Consider the following 22,066-nt stretch of genomic DNA (forward strand, 5'->3'; position numbering starts at 1 on the left):
AGGTCTGTGGGGTGGTGCCCCATAGATCTGTGGGGTGCCCCATAGATATGTGGGGTGCTGCCCCATAGATTCGGGGTGTCCCTGGGGGGTACAGGCGGGTCTGTGGGGTGCTGCCCCATAGATGTGTGGGGTGCCCCATAGATTCGGGGTGTCCCTGGGGGGTACAGGCGGGTCTGTGGGGTGCTGCCCCATAGATATGTGGGGTGCTGCCCCACAGATTCGGGGTGTCCCTGGGGGTTACAGGCGGGTCTGTGGGGTGCTGCCCCATAGATTCGGGGTGTCCCTGGGGGGTACAGGTGGGTTTGTGGGGTGCTGCCCCATAGATGTGTGGGGTGCTGCCCCACAGATTCGGGGTGTCCCTGGGGGGTACAGGTGGGTTTGTGGGGTGCTGCCCCATAGATGTGTGGGGTGCTGCCCCACAGATTCGGGGTGTCCCTGGGGGTTCCATGTGGGTCTGTGGGGTGCTGCCCCATAGATCTGTGGGGTGCTGCCCCATAGATTCGGGGTGTCCCTGGGGGGTACAGACGGGGCCCAGCCTTTGGGGCTGTGTCTGTGGGGTGCTGCCCCATAGATGTGTGGGGTGCTGCCCCACAGATTCGGGGTGTCCCTGGGGGGTACAGGCGGGTCTGTGGGGTGCTGCCCCATAGATCTGTGGGGTGCTGCCCCATAGATTCAGGGTGTCCCTGGGGGGTACAGGCGGGGCCTAGCCTTTGGGGCTGTGTCTGTGGGGTGCTGCCCCATAGATGTGTGGGGTGCTGCCCCACAGATTCGGGGTGTCCCTGGGGGGTACAGGCAGGTCTGTGGGGTGGTGCCCCATAGATCTGTGGGGTGCCCCATAGATATGTGGGGTGCTGCCCCATAGATTCGGGGTGTCCCTGGGGGGTACAGGCGGGTCTGTGGGGTGCTGCCCCATAGATGTGTGGGGTGCCCCATAGATTCGGGGTGTCCCTGGGGGGTACAGGCAGGTCTGTGGGGTGCTGCCCCATAGATATGTGGGGTGCTGCCCCATAGATTCGGGGTGTCCCTGGGGGGTACAGGCGGGTCTGTGGGGTGCTGCCCCATAGATATGTGGGGTGCTGCCCCATAGATTCGGGGTGTCCCTGGGGGGTACAGGCGGGTCTGTGGGGTGCTGCCCCATAGATCTGGGGGTGCTGCCCCATAGATGTGGGGTGTCCCTGGGGGGTACAGGCGGGGCCCAGCCTTTGGGGCCGCCCTGGTTCGTGCCCAGCCCTGCTCTGGCACCGGGATCGACCCCCCGGGAAGCTCCCGCGGGGGGTTTGGGGCGGTGCGGGGCCCTCTGGGGCCTTCTGGGGTTTTTGGGGTACGGGGGGAGGGGCTTGGGGGGCTTTGGGGTTCGGGGGGGGTTTGGGGTTCAGGGGGAGTTTGGGGTTCGGGGGGGGTTTGGGAGAATTCGGGTTCAGGGGGTTTGGGGTTCGGGGGTTTGGGGTTCGGGGGTGTTTGGGGTTCAGAAGGTTTGGGGCTTCTGGGGTTTGGGGTTCAGGGGAATTTGGGTTCAAGAGAATTTGGGGTTCAGGGCAGTTTGGGGTTCAGGGGGTTTTGGGTTCAGGGGAATTTGGAGTTCAGGAGGTTTTGGGGTTCAGGGGGTTTTGGGTTTGGGGGTTTGGGGTCCAGGGGAGTTTGGGGTTCAGGGGGTTTGGGGTTCAAGAGAATTTGGGGTTCAGGGGGTTTTGGGTTCAGGGGAATTTGGAGTTCAGGAGGTTTTGGGGTTCAGGGGGTTTGGGGGTTTGGGGTCCAGGGGGTTTGGGGTTCAGGGGGTTTGGGGCTTCTGGGGTTTGGGGTTCAGGGGATTTGGGGTTCAAGAGAATTTGGGGTTCAGGGGGTTTGGGGTTCAGGGGAATTTGGGTTCAAGAGAATTTGGGGTTCAGGGGGTTTTGGGTTCAGGGGAATTTGGAGTTCAGGAGGTTTTGGGGTTCAGGGGGTTTGGGGGTTTGGGGTTCAGGGGGGTTTGGGGTTCAGGGGGTTTTGTGGTTCAGGGGAATTTGGGTTCAAGAGAATTTGGGGTTCAGGGCAGTTTGGGGTTCAGGGGGTTTTGGGTTCAGGGGAATTTGGAGTTCAGGAGGTTTTGGGGTTCAGGGGGTTTGGGGGTTTGGGGTCCAGGGGAGTTTGGGGTTCAGGGGGTTTGGGGTTCAGGAGAATTTGGGGTTCAGGGGGTTTGGCGTTCAGGGGGTTTGGGGTTCGGGGATTTGGGGTTCAGGGGGTTTGGGGTTCAGGGGTGTTTGGGGTTTGGGGATTTGGGGTTCAGGGGGTTTGGGGTTCCAGGGGTTTGGGGTTCAGGGGATTTGGGGTTCAGGGGGTTTGGGGTTCAGGAGGTTTAGGGGCTCAGAGGGTTTTGGGGTTCAGGGGATTTGGGGTTCAGAGCATTGAATTCAGGGGGTTTGGGGTTCAGGGGAATTTGGGTTCAAGAGAATTTTGGGTTCAGAAGATTTTGGGGTTCAGGGGGGTTTGGGGTTCAGAAGGTTTGGGGTTCAGGGGGCTTTTGGGGTTCAGGGGCTTTTGGGGTTCAGGGGAGTTTGGGGTTCAGGGGCTTTGGGGCTTCTGGGGTTTGGGGTTCAGGGGAATTTGGGTTCAAGAGAATTTGGGGTTCAGGGCAGTTTGGGGTTCAGGGGGTTTTGGGGTGTCTCGGGGTGGTTTTGGGGATATTTTGGGGTGTTCGGTGTGGCTTTGGGGTGTTTTTGGGTTGTTTGGGGTGGTTTTGGTCATTTACAGTGGTTTTGGGGTGTTTTTGGGGTGTTTGGGGCAGTTTTGGGGTGTTTGGGGTGTTTTTGGGGTGTTTGGGGCAGTTTTGGGGTGGTTTGGGGGTGTTTGGGATGTTTTTGGGGTGTTTTTGGGGTACCTGCAGCACGGTGAGCGCCCCGTTCTTGCCGTACCCCGAGCACAGGGAGGGTTTGGGGTGTTTTTGGGTGTTTTTGGGGTGTTTGGGGTGTTTGGGGTGGTTTTGGGGTGTTTTGGGGTGTTTGGGATGTTTTTGGGGTGTTTTTGGGGAGTTTGGGGTGGTTTTGGGATGTTTTTGGGGTGTTTTTGGGGTGTTTTTGGGATGTTTTAGGGGTGTTTTTGGGGTACCTGCAGCACGGTGAGCGCCCCGTTCTTGCCGTACCCCGAGCACAGGGAGGGTTTGGGGTGTTTTTGGGGTGTTTTTGGGGTGGTTTTGGGGTGTTTGGGGTGTTTTTGGGATGTTTTTGGGGTGTTTTTGGGGTGTTTTTGGGATGTTTTTGGGGTGTTTTTGGGGTACCTGCAGCACGGTGAGCGCCCTGTTCTTGCCGTACCCCGAGCACAGGGAGGGTTTGGGGTGTTTTTGGGGTGTTTTTGGGGTGTTTGGGGGTGTTTGGGGTGTTTTTGGGGTGTTTTTGGGGTGTTTGGGGTGTTTGGGGGTGTTTGGGGTGTTTTTGGGGTGTTTTTGGGGTGTTTTTGGGTGGTTTTGGGATGTTTTTGGGGTGTTTTTGGGGTACCTGCAGCACGGTGAGCGCCCCGTTCTTGCCGTACCCCGAGCACAGGGAGGGTTTGGGGTGTTTTTGGGGTATTTTTGGGGTGTTTGGGGTGTTTTGGGGTGTTTGGGGTGGTTTTGGGGTGGTTTTGGGGTGTTTTTGGGGTGTTTTTGGGATGTTTTTGGGGTGTTTTTGGGGTACCTGCAGCACGGTGAGCGCCCCGTTCTTGCCGTACCCCGAGCACAGGGAGGGTTTGGGGTGTTTTTGGGGTGGCTTTGGGGTGTTTTTGGGATGTTTTTGGGGTACCTGCAGCACGGTGAGCGCCCCGTTCTTGCCGTACCCCGAGCACAGGGAGGGTTTGGGGTGTTTTTGGGGTGTTTGGGGTGTTTTGGGGTGTTTGGGGGTGTTTGGGGTGTTTTTGGGGTGGTTTTGGGATGTTTTTGGGGTGTTTTTGGGGTACCTGCAGCACGGTGAGCGCCCCGTTCTTGCCGTACCCCGAGCACAGGGAGGGTTTAGGGGGTTTTTGGGGTGTTTTTGGGGTGTTTTTGGGGTGGTTTTGGGGTGTTTGGGGTGTTTGGGGTGTTTTTGGGGTATTTTTGGGGTGTTTGGGGTGTTTTGGGGAGTTTGGGGTGGTTTTGGGGTGTTTTTGGGGTGTTTTTGGGGTGTTTGGGGCAGTTTTGGGGTGTTTGGGGTGTTTTTGGGGTGTTTGGGGCAGTTTTGGGGTGGTTTGGGGGTGTTTGGGATGTTTTTGGGGTGTTTTTGGGGTACCTGCAGCACGGTGAGCGCCCCGTTCTTGCCGTACCCCGAGCACAGGGAGGGTTTGGGGTGTTTTTGGGTGTTTTTGGGGTGTTTGGGGTGTTTGGGGTGTTTGGGGTGTTTGGGGTGGTTTTGGGGTGTTTTGGGGTGTTTGGGATGTTTTTGGGGTGTTTTTGGGGAGTTTGGGGTGGTTTTGGGATGTTTTTGGGGTGTTTTTGGGGTGTTTTTGGGGTGTTTTTGGGTGGTTTTGGGATGTTTTTGGGGTGTTTTTGGGGTACCTGCAGCACGGTGAGCGCCCCGTTCTTGCCGTACCCCGAGCACAGGGAGGGTTTGGGGTGTTTTTGGGGTGTTTTTGGGGTGTTTTTGGGGTGTTTTTGGGGTGTTTGGGGGTGTTTGGGGTGTTTTTGGGGTGTTTTTGGGGTGTTTGGGGTGTTTGGGGGTGTTTGGGGTGTTTTTGGGGTGTTTTTGGGGTGTTTTTGGGGTGTTTTTGGGTGGTTTTGGGATGTTTTTGGGGTGTTTTTGGGGTACCTGCAGCACGGTGAGCGCCCCGTTCTTGCCGTACCCCGAGCACAGGGAGGGTTTGGGGTGTTTTTGGGGTGTTTTTGGGGTGTTTGGGATGTTTTGGGGTGTTTGGGGTGTTTGGGGTGTTTTTGGGGTATTTTTGGGGTGTTTGGGGTGTTTTGGGGAGTTTGGGGTGGTTTTGGGGTGGTTTTGGGGTGTTTTTGGGGTGTTTTTGGGGTACCTGCAGCACGGTGAGCGCCCCGTTCTTGCCGTACCCCGAGCACAGGGAGGGTTTGGGGTGTTTGGGGTGTTTTTGGGGTGTTTGGGATGTTTTGGGGTGTTTGGGGTGTTTTTGGGATGTTTTTGGGGTGTTTTTGGGGTACCTGCAGCACGGTGAGTGCCCCGTTCTTGCCGTACCCCGAGCACAGGGAGGGTTTGGGGTGTTTTTGGGGTGTTTGGGGTGTTTTGGGGTGGTTTGGGGTGTTTTTGGGATGTTTTTGGGGTGTTTTTGGGATGTTTTTGGGGTACCTGCAGCACGGTGAGCGCCCCGTTCTTGCCGTACCCCGAGCACAGGGAGGGTTTGGGGTGTTTTTGGGGTGTTTGGGGTGTTTTGGGGTGTTTGGGGGTGTTTGGGGTGTTTTTGGGGTGTTTGGGGTGTTTTTGGGGTATTTTTGGGGTGTTTGGGGTGTTTTGGGGTGTTTGGGGTGTTTTTGGGGTGTTTTTGGGGTACCTGCAGCACGGTGAGCGCCCCGTTCTTGCCGTACCCCGAGCACAGGGAGGGTTTGGGGTGTTTTTGGGGTGTTTGGGGTGTTTTTGGGATGTTTTTGGGGTGTTTTTGGGGTGGTTTTGGGATGTTTTTGGGGTGTTTTTGGGGTACCTGCAGCACGGTGAGCGCCCCGTTCTTGCCGTACCCCGAGCACAGGGAGGGTTTGGGGTGTTTTTGGGGTGTTTTTGGGGTGTTTGGGATGTTTTGGGGTGTTTGGGGTGTTTGGGGTGTTTTTGGGGTATTTTTGGGGTGTTTGGGGTGTTTTGGGGTGTTTGGGGTGTTTTTGGGGTGTTTTTGGGATGTTTTTGGGGTGTTTTTGGGGTACCTGCAGCACGGTGAGCGCCCCGTTCTTGCCGTACCCCGAGCACAGGGAGGGTTTGGGGTGTTTTTGGGGTATTTTTGGGGTGTTTGGGGTGGTTTTGGGGTGTTTGGGGTGGTTTTGGGATGTTTTTGGGGTGTTTTTGGGGTACCTGCAGCACGGTGAGCGCCCCGTTCTTGCCGTACCCCGAGCACAGGACGATCTCCAGGTCGGGCTCGGGGCTGTTCTGGAACTGTGGGAGACACCGGGGTCAGGTTTGGGGTCGGGGTCAGGTTTGGGGTTTGGGGTCAGGTTTGGGGTCAGGGTTTGGGGTCAGAGTTTGGGGTCGGGGTCAGGTTTGGGGTTTGGGGTCAGGTTTGGGGTCAGGGTCAGGTTTGGGGTTTGGGGTCAGGTTTGGGGTTTGGGGTCAGGTTTGGGGTCAGGGTTTGGGGTCAGAGTTTGGGGTCGGGGTCAGGTTTGGGGTCAGGGTTTGGGATCAGGGTTTAGGGTTAAGGTCAGGGTTTGGGGTCAGGGTTGGGGTCGGGGTTTGGGGTCAGGGTTGGGGTCGGGGTTTGGGGTCAGGTTTGGGGTCAGGAGTTGGGGTCGGGGGTTGGGGTCGGGGTTTGGGTTGAGGTCGGGGTTGGGGTTGGGTTTGGGGTCAGGGTCAGGTTTGGGGTCAGGGTTTGGGTTGAGGTCAGGTTTGGGGTCAGGGTTTGGGGTCAGGGCTGGGGTTTGGGGTCAAGGTTTGGGGCCAGGTTTGGGGTCAAGGGTTGGGGTTGGGGTCGGGTTTGGGGTCAGGGTTGAGGTCGGGGTTGGGGTCGGGTTTGGGGTCGGGTTTTGGGTTTGGGGTCAGGGTCAGGGTTTGGGGTCAGGGCTGGGGTCAGGTTTGGGGTCAGGGGTTGGGGTTGGGGTCGGGTTTGGGGTCGGGTTTTGGGTTTGGGGTCAGGAGTTCGGGTCGGGGTCAGGTTTGGGGTTGGGGTCTGGGGTCGGGTTTGGGGTCCGGGTTCGGGGTCGGGGTGCAGGTTTAGGGTACAGCAGTTTTTGGGTTCCGAGGGAGGTTTTGGGGTCCATTTTGGGGTGGATTTTTGGGGTGGATTTGGGGTTTTTGGGGTCCCTCACCTCCTCGGACAGGAAGGCCGTGTTTGGGGTGGATTTGGGGTGGATTTGGGGGTTTTTGGGGTCCCTCACCTCCTTGGACAGGAAGGCCGTGTTTGGGGTGGATTTGGGGGATTTTGGGGTGGATTTGGGGGTTTTTGGGGTCCCTCACCTCCTCGGACAGGAAGGCCGTGTTTGGGGTGGATTTGGGGGATTTTGGGGTGGATTTGGGGGTTTTTGGGGTCCCTCACCTCCTCGGACAGGAAGGCCGTGTTTGGGGTGGATTTGGGGTGGATTTGGGGGTGGATTTTTGGGGTGGATTTGGGGTTTTTGGGGTCCCTCACCTCCTTGGACAGGAAGGCCGTGTTTGGGGTGGATTTGGGGTGGATTTGGGGTTTTTGGGGTCCCTCACCTCCTCGGACAGGAAGGCCGTGTTTGGGGTGGATTTGGGGTGGATTTGGGGTGGATTTGGGGGTTTTTGGGGTCCCTCACCTCCTCGGACAGGAAGGCCATGTTTGGGGTGGATTTGGGGTGGATTTGGGGTGGATTTGGGGGTTTTGGGGTCCCTCACCTCCTCGGACAGGAAGGCCGTGTTTGGGGTGGATTTGGGGTGGAGTTTGGGGTGGATTTGGGGGTTTTTGGGGTCCCTCACCTCCTTGGACAGGAAGGCCGTGTTTGGGGTGGATTTGGGGGATTTTGGGGTGGATTTGGGGGTTTTTGGGGTCCCTCACCTCCTCGGACAGGAAGGCCGTGTTTGGGGTGGATTTGGGGTGGATTTGGGGTGGATTTTGGGGTGGATTTTGGGGTGGATTTGGGGTGGATTTTGGGGTGGATTTGGGGTGGATTTGGGGGTTTTTGGGGTCCCTCACCTCCTCGGACAGGAAGGCCGTGTTTGGGGTGGATTTGGGGTGGATTTGGGGGTTTTTGGGGTCCCTCACCTCCTTGGACAGGAAGGCCGTGTTTGGGGTGGATTTGGGGTGGATTTGGGGTGGATTTGGGGGTTTTTGGGGTCCCTCACCTCCTCGGACAGGAAGGCCGTGTTTGGGGTGGATTTAGGGTGGATTTGGGGTGGATTTGGGGGATTTTGGGGTCCCTCACCTCCTCGGACAGGAAGGCCATGTTTGGGGTGGATTTGGGGTGGATTTGGGGGTTTTTGGGGTCCCTCACCTCCTCGGACAGGAAGGCCGTGTTTGGGGTGGATTTGGGGTGGATTTGGGGGTTTTTGGGTCCCTCACCTCCTCGGACAGGAAGGCCGTGTTTGGGGTGGATTTGGGGTGGATTTGGGGTGGATTTGGGGGTGGATTTGGGGTGGATTTGGGGGTTTTTGGGGTCCCTCACCTCCTCGGACAGGAAGGCCGTGTTTGGGGTGGATTTGGGGTGGCTTTGGGGGTTTTTGGGGTCCATCACCCCCTCAGACAGGAAGGCCGTGTTTGGGGTGGATTTGGGGTGGATTTGGGGGTTTTTGGCGTCCCTCACCTCCTCAGACAGGAAGGCCGTGTTTGGGGTGGATTTGGGGTGGATTTGGGGGTTTTTGGGGTGGATTTTGGGGTGGATTTGGGGGTTTTTGGGGTCCCTCACCTCCTCGGACAGGAAGGCCGTGTTTGGGGTGGATTTGGGGGATTTTGGGGTGGATTTGGGGGTTTTTGGGTTCCCTCACCTCCTCGGACAGGAAGGCCGTGTTTGGGGTGGATTTTGGGTGGACTTTGGGGTGGATTTGGGGGTGGATTTGGGGGTTTTTGGGGTCCCTCACCTCCTTGGACAGGAAGGCCGTGTTTGGGGTGGATTTGGGGGATTTTGGGGTGGATTTGGGGGTTTTTGGGTTCCCTCACCTCCTCGGACAGGAAGGCCGTGTTTGGGGTGGATTTGGGGTGGATTTGGGGTGGATTTGGGGGTGGATTTGGGGTGGATTTGGGGTGGATTTGGGGGTTTTTGGGGTCCCTCACCTCCTCGGACAGGAAGGCCGTGTTTGGGGTGGATTTAGGGTGGATTTTGGGTGGATTTGGGGTGGATTTGGGGGATTTTGGGGTCCCTCACCTCCTCGGACAGGAAGGCCGTGTTTGGGGTGGATTTGGGGGTGGATTTTGGGTGGATTTGGGGGTTTTTGGGGTCCCTCACCTCCTCGGACAGGAAGGCCGTGTTTGGGGTGGATTTGGGGTGGATTTGGGGTTTTTGGGGTCCCTCACCTCCTTGGACAGGAAGGCCGTGTTTGGGGTGGATTTGGGGTGGATTTGGGGTTTTTGGGGTCCCTCACCTCCTCGGACAGGAAGGCCGTGTTTGGGGTGGATTTGGGGTGGATTTGGGGTGGATTTGGGGGTTTTTGGGGTCCCTCACCTCCTCGGACAGGAAGGCCGTGTTTGGGGTGGATTTGGGGGTGGATTTTGGGTGGATTTGGGGGTTTTTGGGGTCCCTCACCTCCTCGGACAGGAAGGCCGTGTTTGGGGTGGATTTGGGGTGGATTTGGGGTTTTTGGGGTCCCTCACCTCCTTGGACAGGAAGGCCGTGTTTGGGGTGGATTTGGGGTGGATTTGGGGTTTTTGGGGTCCCTCACCTCCTCGGACAGGAAGGCCGTGTTTGGGGTGGATTTGGGGTGGATTTGGGGTGGATTTGGGGGTTTTTGGGGTCCCTCACCTCCTCGGACAGGAAGGCCATGTTTGGGGTGGATTTGGGGTGGATTTGGGGTGGATTTGGGGGTTTTGGGGTCCCTCACCTCCTCGGACAGGAAGGCCGTGTTTGGGGTGGATTTGGGGTGGAGTTTGGGGTGGATTTGGGGGTTTTTGGGGTCCCTCACCTCCTTGGACAGGAAGGCCGTGTTTGGGGTGGATTTGGGGGATTTTGGGGTGGATTTGGGGGTTTTTGGGGTCCCTCACCTCCTCGGACAGGAAGGCCGTGTTTGGGGTGGATTTGGGGTGGATTTGGGGTGGATTTTGGGGTGGATTTTGGGGTGGATTTGGGGTGGATTTTGGGGTGGATTTGGGGTGGATTTGGGGGTTTTTGGGGTCCCTCACCTCCTCGGACAGGAAGGCCGTGTTTGGGGTGGATTTGGGGTGGATTTGGGGGTTTTTGGGGTCCCTCACCTCCTTGGACAGGAAGGCCGTGTTTGGGGTGGATTTGGGGTGGATTTGGGGTGGATTTGGGGGTTTTTGGGGTCCCTCACCTCCTCGGACAGGAAGGCCGTGTTTGGGGTGGATTTGGGGTGGATTTTGGGGTGGATTTGGGGTGGATTTGGGGGTTTTTGGGGTCCCTCACCTCCTCGGACAGGAAGGCCGTGTTTGGGGTGGATTTAGGGTGGATTTGGGGTGGATTTGGGGGATTTTGGGGTCCCTCACCTCCTCGGACAGGAAGGCTGTGTTTGGGGTGGATTTGGGGTGGATTTGGGGGTTTTTGGGGTCCCTCACCTCCTCGGACAGGAAGGCCGTGTTTGGGGTGGATTTGGGGTGGATTTGGGGGTTTTTGGCGTCCCTCACCTCCTCAGACAGGAAGGCCGTGTTTGGGGTGGATTTGGGGTGGATTTGGGGGTTTTTGGGGTGGATTTTGGGGTGGATTTGGGGTGGATTTGGGGTCCCTCACCTCCTCGGACAGGAAGGCCGTGTTTGGGGTGGATTTGGGGTGGAGTTTGGGGTGGATTTGGGGGTTTTTGGCGTCCCTCACCTCCTTGGACAGGAAGGCCGTGTTTGGGGTGGATTTGGGGGATTTTGGGGTGGATTTGGGGGTTTTTGGGTTCCCTCACCTCCTCGGACAGGAAGGCCGTGTTTGGGGTGGATTTGGGGTGGATTTGGGGTGGATTTGGGGGTGGATTTGGGGTGGATTTGGGGGTTTTTGGGGTCCCTCACCTCCTCGGACAGGAAGGCCGTGTTTGGGGTGGATTTGGGGTGGATTTGGGGGTTTTTGGGGTCCATCACCCCCTCAGACAGGAAGGCTGTGTTTGGGGTGGATTTGGGGTGGATTTGGGGGTTTTTGGCGTCCCTCACCTCCTCAGACAGGAAGGCCGTGTTTGGGGTGGATTTGGGGTGGATTTGGGGGTTTTTGGGGTGGATTTTGGGGTGGATTTGGGGGTTTTTGGGGTCCCTCACCTCCTCGGACAGGAAGGCCGTGTTTGGGGTGGATTTGGGGGATTTTGGGGTGGATTTGGGGGTTTTTGGGTTCCCTCACCTCCTCGGACAGGAAGGCCGTGTTTGGGGTGGATTTGGGGTGGAGTTTGGGGTGGATTTGGGGGTGGATTTGGGGGTTTTTGGGGTCCCTCACCTCCTCGGACAGGAAGGCCGTGTTTGGGGTGGATTTGGGGTGGATTTGGGGTGGATTTGGGGGTGGATTTGGGGTGGATTTGGGGTGGATTTGGGGGTTTTTGGGGTCCCTCACCTCCTCGGACAGGAAGGCCGTGTTTGGGGTGGATTTAGGGTGGATTTTGGGTGGATTTGGGGGATTTTGGGGTCCCTCACCTCCTCGGACAGGAAGGCCGTGTTTGGGGTGGATTTGGGGTGGATTTGGGGGTTTTTGGGGTCCCTCACCTCCTCAGACAGGAAGGTCATGTTTGGGGTGGATTTGGGGTGGATTTGGGGTGGATTTGGGGGATTTTGGGGTCCCTCACCTCCTCGGACAGGAAGGCTGTGTTTGGGGTGGATTTGGGGTGGATTTGGGGTGGATTTGGGGGTTTTTGGGGTCCCTCACCTCCTCGGACAGGAAGGCCATGTTTGGGGTGGATTTGGGGTGGATTTGGGGGTTTTTGGGGTCCCTCACCTCCTCGGACAGGAAGGCCGTGTTTGGGGTGGATTTGGGGGTGGATTTTGGGTGGATTTGGGGGTTTTTGGGGTCCCTCACCTCCTCGGACAGGAAGGCCGTGTTTGGGGTGGATTTGGGGTGGATTTTGGGGTGGATTTTGGGGTGGATTTGGGGTGGATTTGGGGTCCCTCACCTCCTCGGACAGGAAGGCCATGTTTGGGGTGGATTTGGGGTGGATTTGGGGGTTTTTGGCGTCCCTCACCTCCTCAGACAGGAAGGCCGTGTTTGGGGTGGATTTGGGGTGGATTTGGGGGTTTTTGGGGTGGATTTTGGGGTGGATTTGGGGGTTTTTGGGGTCCCTCACCTCCTCGGACAGGAAGGCCGTGTTTGGGGTGGATTTGGGGTGGAGTTTGGGGTGGATTTGGGGGTTTTTGGGGTCCCTCACCTCCTTGGACAGGAAGGCCGTGTTTGGGGTGGATTTGGGGGATTTTGGGGTGGATTTGGGGGTTTTTGGGTTCCCTCACCTCCTCGGACAGGAAGGCCGTGTTTGGGGTGGATTTGGGGTGGATTTGGGGTGGATTTGGGGGTGGATTTGGGGTGGATTTGGGGGTTTTTGGGGTCCCTCACCTCCTTGGACAGGAAGGCCGTGTTTGGGGTGGATTTGGGGTGGATTTGGGGTGGATTTTGGGGTGGATTTTGGGGTGGATTTTGGGGTGGATTTGGGGGTTTTTGGGGTCCCTCACCTCCTCGGACAGGAAGGCCGTGTTTGGGGTGGATTTGGGGTGGATTTGGGGTTTTTGGGGTCCCTCACCTCCTTGGACAGGAAGGCCGTGTTTGGGGTGGATTTGGGGTGGATTTTGGGGTGGATTTTGGGTGGATTTGGGGGTTTTTGGGGTCCCTCACCTCCTCGGACAGGAAGGCCGTGTTTGGGGTGGATTTGGGGTGGATTTTGGGGTGGATTTGGGGGATTTTGGGGTCCCTCACCTCCTCGGACAGGAAGGCCGTGTTTGGGGTGGATTTGGGGTGGATTTGGGGGTTTTTGGGGTCCCTCACCTCCTCGGACAGGAAGGCCGTGTTTGGGGTGGATTTGGGGTGGATTTGGGGGTTTTTGGGGTCCATCACCCCCTCAGACAGGAAGGCTGTGTTTGGGGTGGATTTGGGGTGGATTTGGGGGTTTTTGGCGTCCCTCACCTCCTCGGACAGGAAGGCCGTGTTTGGGGTGGATTTTGGGGTGGATTTGGGGTGGATTTGGGGGTTTTTGGGGTCCCTCACCTCCTCGGACAGGAAGGCCGGCTCCCCCATGGCCGCGTTGGCGCAGGGCCCGATGTTGAGGATGCTGTCGCACACCTGGGGACGGGGACGGGGACACCCAGGTGACACCCAGGGGACACCCAGGTGACACCCAGGGGACACCCAGGGGACACCCCGGTGACAGAGAGGTGACACCCAGGGGACACAGGTGACACAGGGGACAGGGAGGGGACACCCAGGGGACACCCAGGGGGCCGTACCTCGAAGGAGTAGGTGGCCAGCAGGGTGTGACAGGGAGGTGACACCCAGGGCACACCCAGGGGACACCCGGGTGACAGAGAGGGGACACCCCGGTGACACCCAGGTGACACCCAGGGGACACCCAGGGGACACCCATGGGCCCGTACCTCGAAGGAGTAGGTGGCCAGCCGGGTGTGACAGGGAGGTGACACCCAGAGGACACCCAGAGGACACAGGGGACACCCAGGTGACACCCGGGTGACAGAGAGGTGACACCCAGGGCACACCCAGGGCACACCCAGGGCACACCCAGGGGACACCCATGGGCCTGTACCTCGAAGGAGTAGGTGGCCAGCTGGGTGTGACAGGGAAGTGACACCCAGAGGACACCCAGAGGACACCCAGGGCACACCCAGGGGACACCCAGAGGACACCCAGGGCACACCCAGGGGACACCCAGGGGACACCCAGGGGGCCGTACCTCGAAGGAGTAGGTGGCCAGCTGGGTGTGACAGGGAGGTGACACCCAGGGGACACCCAGGGGACACCCAGGGGACACCCATGGGCCCGTACCTCGAAGGAGTAGGTGGCCAGCTGGGTCCCCGAGGCCGCCTCGCTGCCGTACACCTCGATCTCGTCCACCTCGTCCTGCGCCTGCGGCTTCCCCCCTGCGGCCGGGGGCGCGGCTGTCACCCGGGGTCACCCACGGACACCCACTGACACCCACTGACACCCACTGACACCCAGTGTCACCCGGTATCACCCGGTGCCACCCACAGACACCCGGTGTCACCCGGTGTCACCCACTGACACCCATTGTCACCCAGTGTCACCCCCTGACACCCGGTGTCACCCAGTGTCACCCAGTGTCACCCACTGACACCCACTGACACCCAGTGTCACCCGGTATCACCCGGTGTCACCCACTGACACCCACTGTCACCCACTGTCACCCACTGTCACCCACTGACACCCACAGACACCCACTGACACCCACTGACACCCACTGTCACCCAGTGGCACCCAGTGTCACCCACTGACACCCACTGTCACCCACTGACACCCACTGACACCCACTGTCACCCAGTGTCACCCGGTATCACCCGGTGTCACCCACTGACACCCACTGACACCCACTGTCACCCACTGTCACCCACTGACACCCACAGACACCCACTGACACCCACTGACACCCACTGTCACCCACTGACACCCACAGACACCCACTGACACCCACTGTCACCCACTGTCACCCAGTGGCACCCAGTGTCACCCACTGACACCCACTGTCACCCACTGTCACCCACTGACACCCACAGACACCCCCTGTCACCCACTGTCACCCACTGACACCCACTGACACCCACTGACACCCACTGTCACCCACTGACACCCAGTGGCACCCAGTGTCACCCAGTGTCACCCACTGTCACCCACTGACACCCAGTGTCACCCCCTGTCACCCACTGTCACCCACTGACACCCCCTGACACCCAGTGTCACCCACTGTCACCCCCGTCACCCCCGTCACCCAGTGTCACCCACTGTCACCCAGTGTCACCCACTGACACCCCCTGTCACCCAGTGTCACCCAGTGTCACCCAGTGTCACCCACTGACACCCAGTGTCACCCAGTGTCACCCACTGTCACCCACCTGCCCACGGCCCCGAGGGCTCCGAGCGCTTCTTCTTCACCGGGGGCTCCTCCTGGGGGGCACAGGGAGGGTTTGGGGTCCCCAGGGTGGGATTTGGGGTCCCCTCAAGGGTTTGGGGTCCCAGGGAGGGGATTTGGGGTCCCCAGGAGAGTTTGGGGTCCCAGGGAGGGGATTTGGGGTCCCCAGGGTGGGATTTTGGGGTCTCCGTGAGAGGATTTGGGGTCCCCCAGGTGGATTTTGGGCCCCCAGGTTCGTTTCGGGGTCCCCCAGGTGAACTTTGGGCCCCCCACATTCATTTCAGGGTCCCCCAGGTTCATTTTGGGGCTCCCCAGGAGGATTTTGGGCTCCCCAGGTGAATTTTGTGCCCCCCACATTCATTTCGGGGTCCCCCAGGTGAATTTTGGGCTCCCCAGGTTCATTTTGGGCTCCCCCAGGTGAATTTTGGGGTCCCCAGGTTCATTTTGGGCTCCCCAGGTGGATTTTGGGCCCCCCAGGTTCATTTCGGGCTCCCCCAGGTTCATTTCAGGACTCCCCAGGAGGATTTTGGGCTACTCAGGTGAATTTTGGGCCCCCCACGTTCATTTTGGGCCCCCCACGTTCATTTTGGGCTCCCCCAGGTTCATTTCGGGCTCCCCCAGGTTCATTTCGGGGCTCCCCAGGTGAATTTTGGGGCTCCCAGGTGGATTTTGGGCCCCCCACGTTCATTTTGGGCTCCCCCACGTTCATTTTGGGCTCCCCCAGGTGAATTTTGGGCCCCCCACGTTCATTTCGGGGCTCCCCAGGAGGATTTTGGGCCCCCCACGTTCATTTCGGGCTCGCCCAGGTTCATTTCAGGGCTCCCCAGGTGAATTTTGGGGCTCCCAGGTGAATTTTGGGGTCCCCAGGTTCATTTTGGGGCTCCCCAGGAGGATTTTGGGGCTCCCCAGGTGAATTTTGGGCCCCCCACGTTCATTTTGGGCTCCCCCAGGTGAATTTTGGGGTCCCCAGGTTCATTTTGGGGCTCCCCAGGAGGATTTTGGGGCTCCCCAGGTGAATTTTGGGCCCCCCACGTTCATTTTGGGCTCCCCAGGTGGATTTTGGCCTCCCCCAGGTGAATTTTGGGCTCGCCCAGGTGAATTTTGGGCTCCCCACCTTCATTTTGGGCTCACCCAGGTTCGTTTCGGGACTCCCCAGGAGGATTTTGGGCTCCCCAGGTGAATTTTGGGCCCCCCACGTTCATTTTGGGCCCCCCACGTTCATTTTGGGCTCCCCCAGGTGAATTTTGGGCTCCCCACGTTCATTTCGGGCTCCCCCAGGTTCATTTCGGGGCTCCCCAGGAGGATTTTGGGCTACTCAGGTGAATTTTGGGCCCCCCACGTTCATTTTGGGCCCCCCACGTTCATTTTGGGCTCCCCCAGGTTCATTTCGGGGCTCCCCAGGTGAATTTTGGGGCTCCCAGGTGGATTTTGGGCCCCCCACGTTCATTTTGGGCTCCCCCACGTTCATTTTGGGCTCCCCCAGGTGAATTTTGGGCTCCCCACGTTCATTTCGGGGCTCCCCAGGAGGATTTTGGGCCCCCCATGTTCATTTCGGGCTCGCCCAGGTTCATTTCAGGGCTCCCCAGGTGAATTTTGGGGCTCCCAGGTGAATTTTGGGGTCCCCAGGTTCATTTTGGGGCTCCCCAGGAGGATTTTGGGGCTCCCCAGGTGAATTTTGGGCCCCCCACGTTCATTTTGGGCTCCCCCAGGTGAATTTTGGGGTCCCCAGGTTCATTTTGGGGCTCCCCAGGAGGATTTTGGGGCTCCCCAGGTGAATTTTGGGCCCCCCACGTTCATTTTGGGCTCCCCAGGTGGATTTTGGCCTCCCCCAGGTGAATTTTGGGCTCGCCCAGGTGAATTTTGGGCTCCCCACCTTCATTTTGGGCTCACCCAGGTTCATTTCGGGACTCCCCAGGAGGATTTTGGGCTCCCCAGGTGAATTTTGGGCCCCCCACATTCATTTTGGGGTCCCCCAGGTGAATTTTGGGCTCCCCAGGTTCATTTTGGGGTCCCTGAGGTGAATTTTGGGCCCCCCACATTCATTTCGGGCTCCCCCAGGTTCATTTCGGGCTCCCCCAGGTGAATTTTGGGCCCCCCACGTTCATTTTGGGCCCCCCACGTTCATTTCGGGCTCCCCCAGGTTCATTTCGGGCTCCCCCAGGTGAATTTTGGGGTCCCCAGGAGGATTTTGGGGGGCTCACCTGCCTGTCGGGCCCCTCCTTGGCCCCCCCGGCCGGGGGCTCCTGCAGCTTCTCCGTGTACCTGAGCAGCAGCGAGTTGCCCAGGCGGGATCCCAGGAAGAGATAGCCCGGCTCCAGGGGGACCATCTGGGGACAGGGGGGGCACAGGTGTCCCCAGGGTGCCCCCGAGTGTCCCCAGGGTGCCCCCAGGGTGCCCCCGAGTGCCCCAGGGTGTCCCCAGGGTGCCCCAGATCCTTACGCAGGTGGTGAGCACGGAGGCGGCCGCTTTGTCGAAGTGGAAGGAGCGCACGGAGCGCATCCCGTCCGTGATCAGCGTCAGCACGTAGCTGGGGCACAAAGGGGGCACGGGACCCTCAGGACACCCCAAAATCCTTGGGAACCACCCCAAAATCCATGGAACCCCCCCAAAATCCTTGGGAATCACCCCAAAATCCATGGAACCCCCCCAAATCCCCAGAGACCCCCCCTTGTCCCAGTGGAAGGAGCGCACGGAGCGCATCCCGTCCGTGATCAGCGTCAGCACGTAGCTGGGGCACAAAGGGGGCACGGGACCCTCAGGACACCCCAAAATCCTTGGGAACCACCCCAAAATCCATGGAACCCCCCCAAAATCCATGGAACCCCCCCTTGTCCCAGTGGAAGGAGTCCACGGAGCGCATCCCGTCCGTGATCAGCGTCAGCATGTAGCTGGGGCACAAAGGGGACACGGGACCCTCAGGACACCCCAAAATCCATGGGAACCACCCCAAAATCCTTGGGAACCACCCCAAAATCCATGGGGACCCCCCAAAATCCCCAGAGACCCCCCCTTGTCCCAGTGGAAGGAGCGCACGGAGCGCATCCCGTCCCTGATCAGCGTCAGCACGTAGCTGGGGCACAAAGGGGACACGGGACCCTCAGGACACCCCAAAATCCTTGGGAACCACCCCAAAATCCTTGGGGACCCCTCCAAAATCCTTGGGAACCCCCCAAAATCCATGGAACCCCCCAAAATCCCCAGAGACCCCACCTTGTCCCAGTGGAAGGAGCGCACGGAGCGCATCCCGTCCCTGATCAGTGTCAGCACGTAGCTGGGGCACAAAGGGGGCACGGGACCCTCAGGACACCCCAAAATCCATGGGAACCACCCCAAAATCCTTGGGAACCACCCCAAAATCCATGGGAACCACCCCTTGTCCCAGTGGAAGGAGCGCACGGAGCGCATCCCGTCCGTGATCAGCGTCAGCACGTAGCTGGGGCACAAAGGGGACACGGGACCCTCAGGACACCCCAAAATCCATGGGAACCACCCCAAAATCCTTGGGGACGCCCCAAAATCCCTGGGAACCCCGCAAAATCCATGGAACCCCCCCTTGTCCCAGTGGAAGGAGTCCACGGAGCGCATCCCGTCCCTGATCAGCATCAGCACGTAGCTGGGGCACAAAGGGGACACGGGACCCTCAGGACACCCCAAAATCCATGGGAATCCCCCAAAATCCATGGAACCCCCCCAAAATCCATGGAGACCCCCCCTTGTCCCAGTGGAAGGAGCGCACGGAGCGCATCCCGTCCGTGATCAGCGTCAGCACGTAGCTGGGGCACAAAGGGGACACAGCACCCTCAGGACACCCCAAAATCCATGGGAACCACCCCAAAATCCTTGGGGACCACCCCAAAATCCATGGGAACCACCCCAAAATCCTTGGGAACCCCCCAAAATCCCCAGAGACCCCCCCTTGTCCCAGTGGAAGGAGCGCATGGAGCGCATCCCGTCCGTGATCAGCGTCAGCACGTAGCTGGGGCACAAAGGGGACACGGGACCCTCAGGACACCCCAAAATCCTTGGGAACCACCCCAAAATCCTTGGGAACCACCCCAAAATCCTTGGGCACACCACCAAATTCCATGGGAATCCCCCCAAAATCCATGGAACCCCCCAAAATCCTTGGAGAGCCCCCCTTGTTCCAGTGGAAGGAGCGCACGGAGCGCATCCTGTCCATGATCAGCGTCAGCACGTAGCTGGGGAACAAAGGGGACACGGGACCCTCAGGACACCCCAAAATCCTTGGGAACCACCCCAAAATCCTTGGGGACGCCCCAAAATCCCTGGGAACCCCGCAAAATCCATGGAACCCCCCCAAAATCCATGGGACCCCCCCTTCTCCCAGTGGAAGGAGCGCACGGAGCGCATCCCGTCCCTGATCAGTGTCAGCACGTAGCTGGGACACAAAGGGGACACGGGACCCTCAGGACACCCCAAAATCCATGGGAACCACCCCAAAATCCATGGGAACCACCCCAAAATCCCTGGGAACCCCCCTTCTCCCAGTGGAAGGAGCGCACGGAGCGCATCCCGTCCCTGATCAGCGCCAGCACGTAGCTGGGACACAAAGGGGACACGGGACCCTCAGGACACCCCAAAATCCTTGGGAACCACCCCAAAATCCCTGGGAACCCCGCAAAATCCATGGAACCCCCCTTCTCCCAGTGGAAGGAGTCCACGGAGCGCATCCCGTCCTTGATCAGCGTCAGCACGTAGCTGGGGCACAAAGGGGACACGGGACCCTCAGGACACCCCAAAATCCATGGCAACCCCCCCAAAATCCTTGGGGATGCCCCCAAAATCCTTGGGGACACTCCCAGGATCCCCCAAAATCCCTGGAGATGCCCCCAAGACCCCCAGAGCCCCCCCCATGTCCCAGTGGAAGGAGGGGACAGAGCTCATCCCATCCCCGTTCAGCGCCAGGACACGGCTGGGACAGGGGGGTGGCACTTCGGGGGGGGGTGACAGGACACCCCAAAATCCTTGGGAAGCCCCCAAAATCCCTGGAGACCCCCCCCCAGACCCCCCCCAGACTCACATCTCACCCCCCTTGAGCGAGATGACCATCTTGTCGTAGGAGATGAAGGTGGCCTGGGCACAGTCCAAGGTCATCCTCACGCCCTCCTGGATCCCTGCGGACAGGGACGGGGACGGTCAGAGATGGGGATGGGGACGGGGACAGGGATGGGGGACAGGGATGGGGATGGGGACAGGGATGGGGATGGGGGACAGGGACGGGGACAGGGACAGGGATGGGGGACGGGACAGGGATGGGGACAGGGATGGGGATGGGGACAGGGATGGGGACAGGGATGGGGACGGGGATGGGGACAGGGATGGGGATGGGGGACAGGGATGGGGATGGGGGACAGGGACGGGGACAGGGGACAGGGATGGGGACAGGGATGGGGATAAGGACGGGGGACAGGGATGGGGACAGGGACGGGGGACAGGGGACAGGGGGACAGGGATGGGGACAGGGACGGGGACAGGGATGGGGGACGGGACAGGGATGGGGACAGGGATGGGGATGGGGACAGGGATGGGGACAGGGGACAGGGATGGGGACAGGGATGGGGATGGGGGACAGGGACGGGGACAGGGGACAGGGATGGGGGACAGGGATGGGGATAAGGACGGGGGACAGGGGACAGGGACGGGGGACAGGGGGACAGGGACGGGGGGACAGGGATGGGGACAGGGACAGGGGACAGGGACAGGGGACAGGGACAGGGACGGGGACAGGGATGGGGACAGGGATGGGGACAGGGATGGGGACAGGGATGGGGGACGGGACAGGGACGGGGACAGGGATGGGGACAGGGACAGGGGACAGGGACAGGGACAGGGACGGGGATGGGGACAGGGGACAGGGACGGGGACGGGGACGGGGACAGGGACAGGGGACAGGGATGGGGACAGGGATGGGGACAGGGACAGGGGACAGGGACAGGGGACAGGGATGGGGACAGGGATAAGGACAGGGACAGGGGACAGGGACGGGGACAGTCACAGCTGGGGACAGGGACAGGGCAGGGACAGGAAACAGGGACAGGGATAGGGGACAGGGATGGGGACGGTCACAGCTGGTCACAGGGGCAGGGACAGGGATGGGGACAGGGTGGGGACAGCCCGGGACAGGGGCAGGGGACAGGGATGGGGACAGGGATGGGGACAAAGGACAAGGCAGGGGTGGACAGGGGACAGGGACACGGATGGTCACAACCAGGGATGGGGACAGGGCGGGGACAGGGACATGGACAGGATGGGGACGGGGATGGGGATGGTCACAGCCGGGGATGGGGACAGGGCAGGGACAGGGATGGGAATAGGGACGGGGACAGGGCAGGGACAGGGATGGGAATAGGGACGGGGAAAGGGCAGGAACAGGGGAAAGGGCAGGAACAGGGGAAAGGGATGGGGACAGGGGACAGGGATGGGGACAGGGGGCAAGGCAAGGACAGGGCAGGGACAGAGGAAAAGGATGGGGACAGATATGGGGACAGGGGACAGGGATAGGGATAGGGCAGGGAACAGGGACAGTCACAGCCGGGGACGGGGACAGGGATGGGGATGGTCACAGCTGGGGACGGGGACAAGGCAGGGATAGGGGGACAGGGACAGGGGACAGGGATGGAGACAGGGATGAAGATGGGGACAAAGGACAAGGCAGGGACAGGGGACAGGGATGGTCACAGACGGGGTTGGGGACAGGACAGGGATGGGAATAAGGACAGGGACAGGGCAGGGACAGGGGAAAGGGATGGGGACAGGGGGCAAGGCAGGGACAGGGGAAAGGGATGGGGACAGATACGGGGACAGGGGACAGGGCAGGGACAGGGCAGGGACAGGGCAGGAATGGGGACAGATATGGGGACAGGGACAGGGGACAGGACAGGGCAGGGACAGGGCAGGAATGGAGACAGATATGGGGACAGGGACAGGGGACAGGACAGGGCAGGGACAGGGCAGGGACAGGGCAGGGACAGGGCAGGAATGGGGACAGATATGGGGACAGGGACAGGGCACAGGAGACAGGGACAGGGCAGGGACAGGACAGGGATGGGGACAGGGGACAGGGATGGGGACAGGGACAGAGATGGGAACAGGGACAGGAAAACAAAGGACAAGGAGAGCAAAAGAGGAGGAGGAAGATGAGGAGGAAAAAGAGGAGGAGGAAGAAAAGAAGAAGGAAGAGGAGGAGGATGAAGAGGAGGAAAAAGAGAGAGGAAAGGAGGAGGATGAAGAAGAGGAAGAGGAGGGAGCAAAGGAGAAGGAAGAAGAGAAGGAGGAAGAGGAGGAGAAGAAAACAAAAATGAAAACGA

General features: G+C 59.8%; 1 protein-coding gene across 1 annotated transcript in view; it reads right to left on the bottom strand.

The window, feature by feature from the left end:
- Positions 1 to 22,066, bottom strand: part of CPSF1 (cleavage and polyadenylation specific factor 1) — a 124,350-nt gene that overhangs the window by 79,039 nt on the left and 23,245 nt on the right. Inside the window, exons 9-15 of the mRNA XM_068999090.1 lie at positions 19,780 to 19,873; positions 17,178 to 17,265; positions 16,940 to 17,065; positions 14,722 to 14,773; positions 13,640 to 13,734; positions 12,848 to 12,922; positions 5,937 to 6,017 (exon numbers count right to left, since the gene is read on the bottom strand). Coding sequence (XP_068855191.1) covers positions 5,937 to 6,017; positions 12,848 to 12,922; positions 13,640 to 13,734; positions 14,722 to 14,773; positions 16,940 to 17,065; positions 17,178 to 17,265; positions 19,780 to 19,873 — 611 coding nt within the window. The remainder of the gene's footprint in view (positions 1 to 5,936; positions 6,018 to 12,847; positions 12,923 to 13,639; positions 13,735 to 14,721; positions 14,774 to 16,939; positions 17,066 to 17,177; positions 17,266 to 19,779; positions 19,874 to 22,066) is intronic.

Source organism: Aphelocoma coerulescens, unplaced genomic scaffold (genome assembly GCF_041296385.1).
Source record: "Aphelocoma coerulescens isolate FSJ_1873_10779 unplaced genomic scaffold, UR_Acoe_1.0 HiC_scaffold_221, whole genome shotgun sequence".
NCBI lineage: Eukaryota > Metazoa > Chordata > Aves > Passeriformes > Corvidae > Aphelocoma > Aphelocoma coerulescens.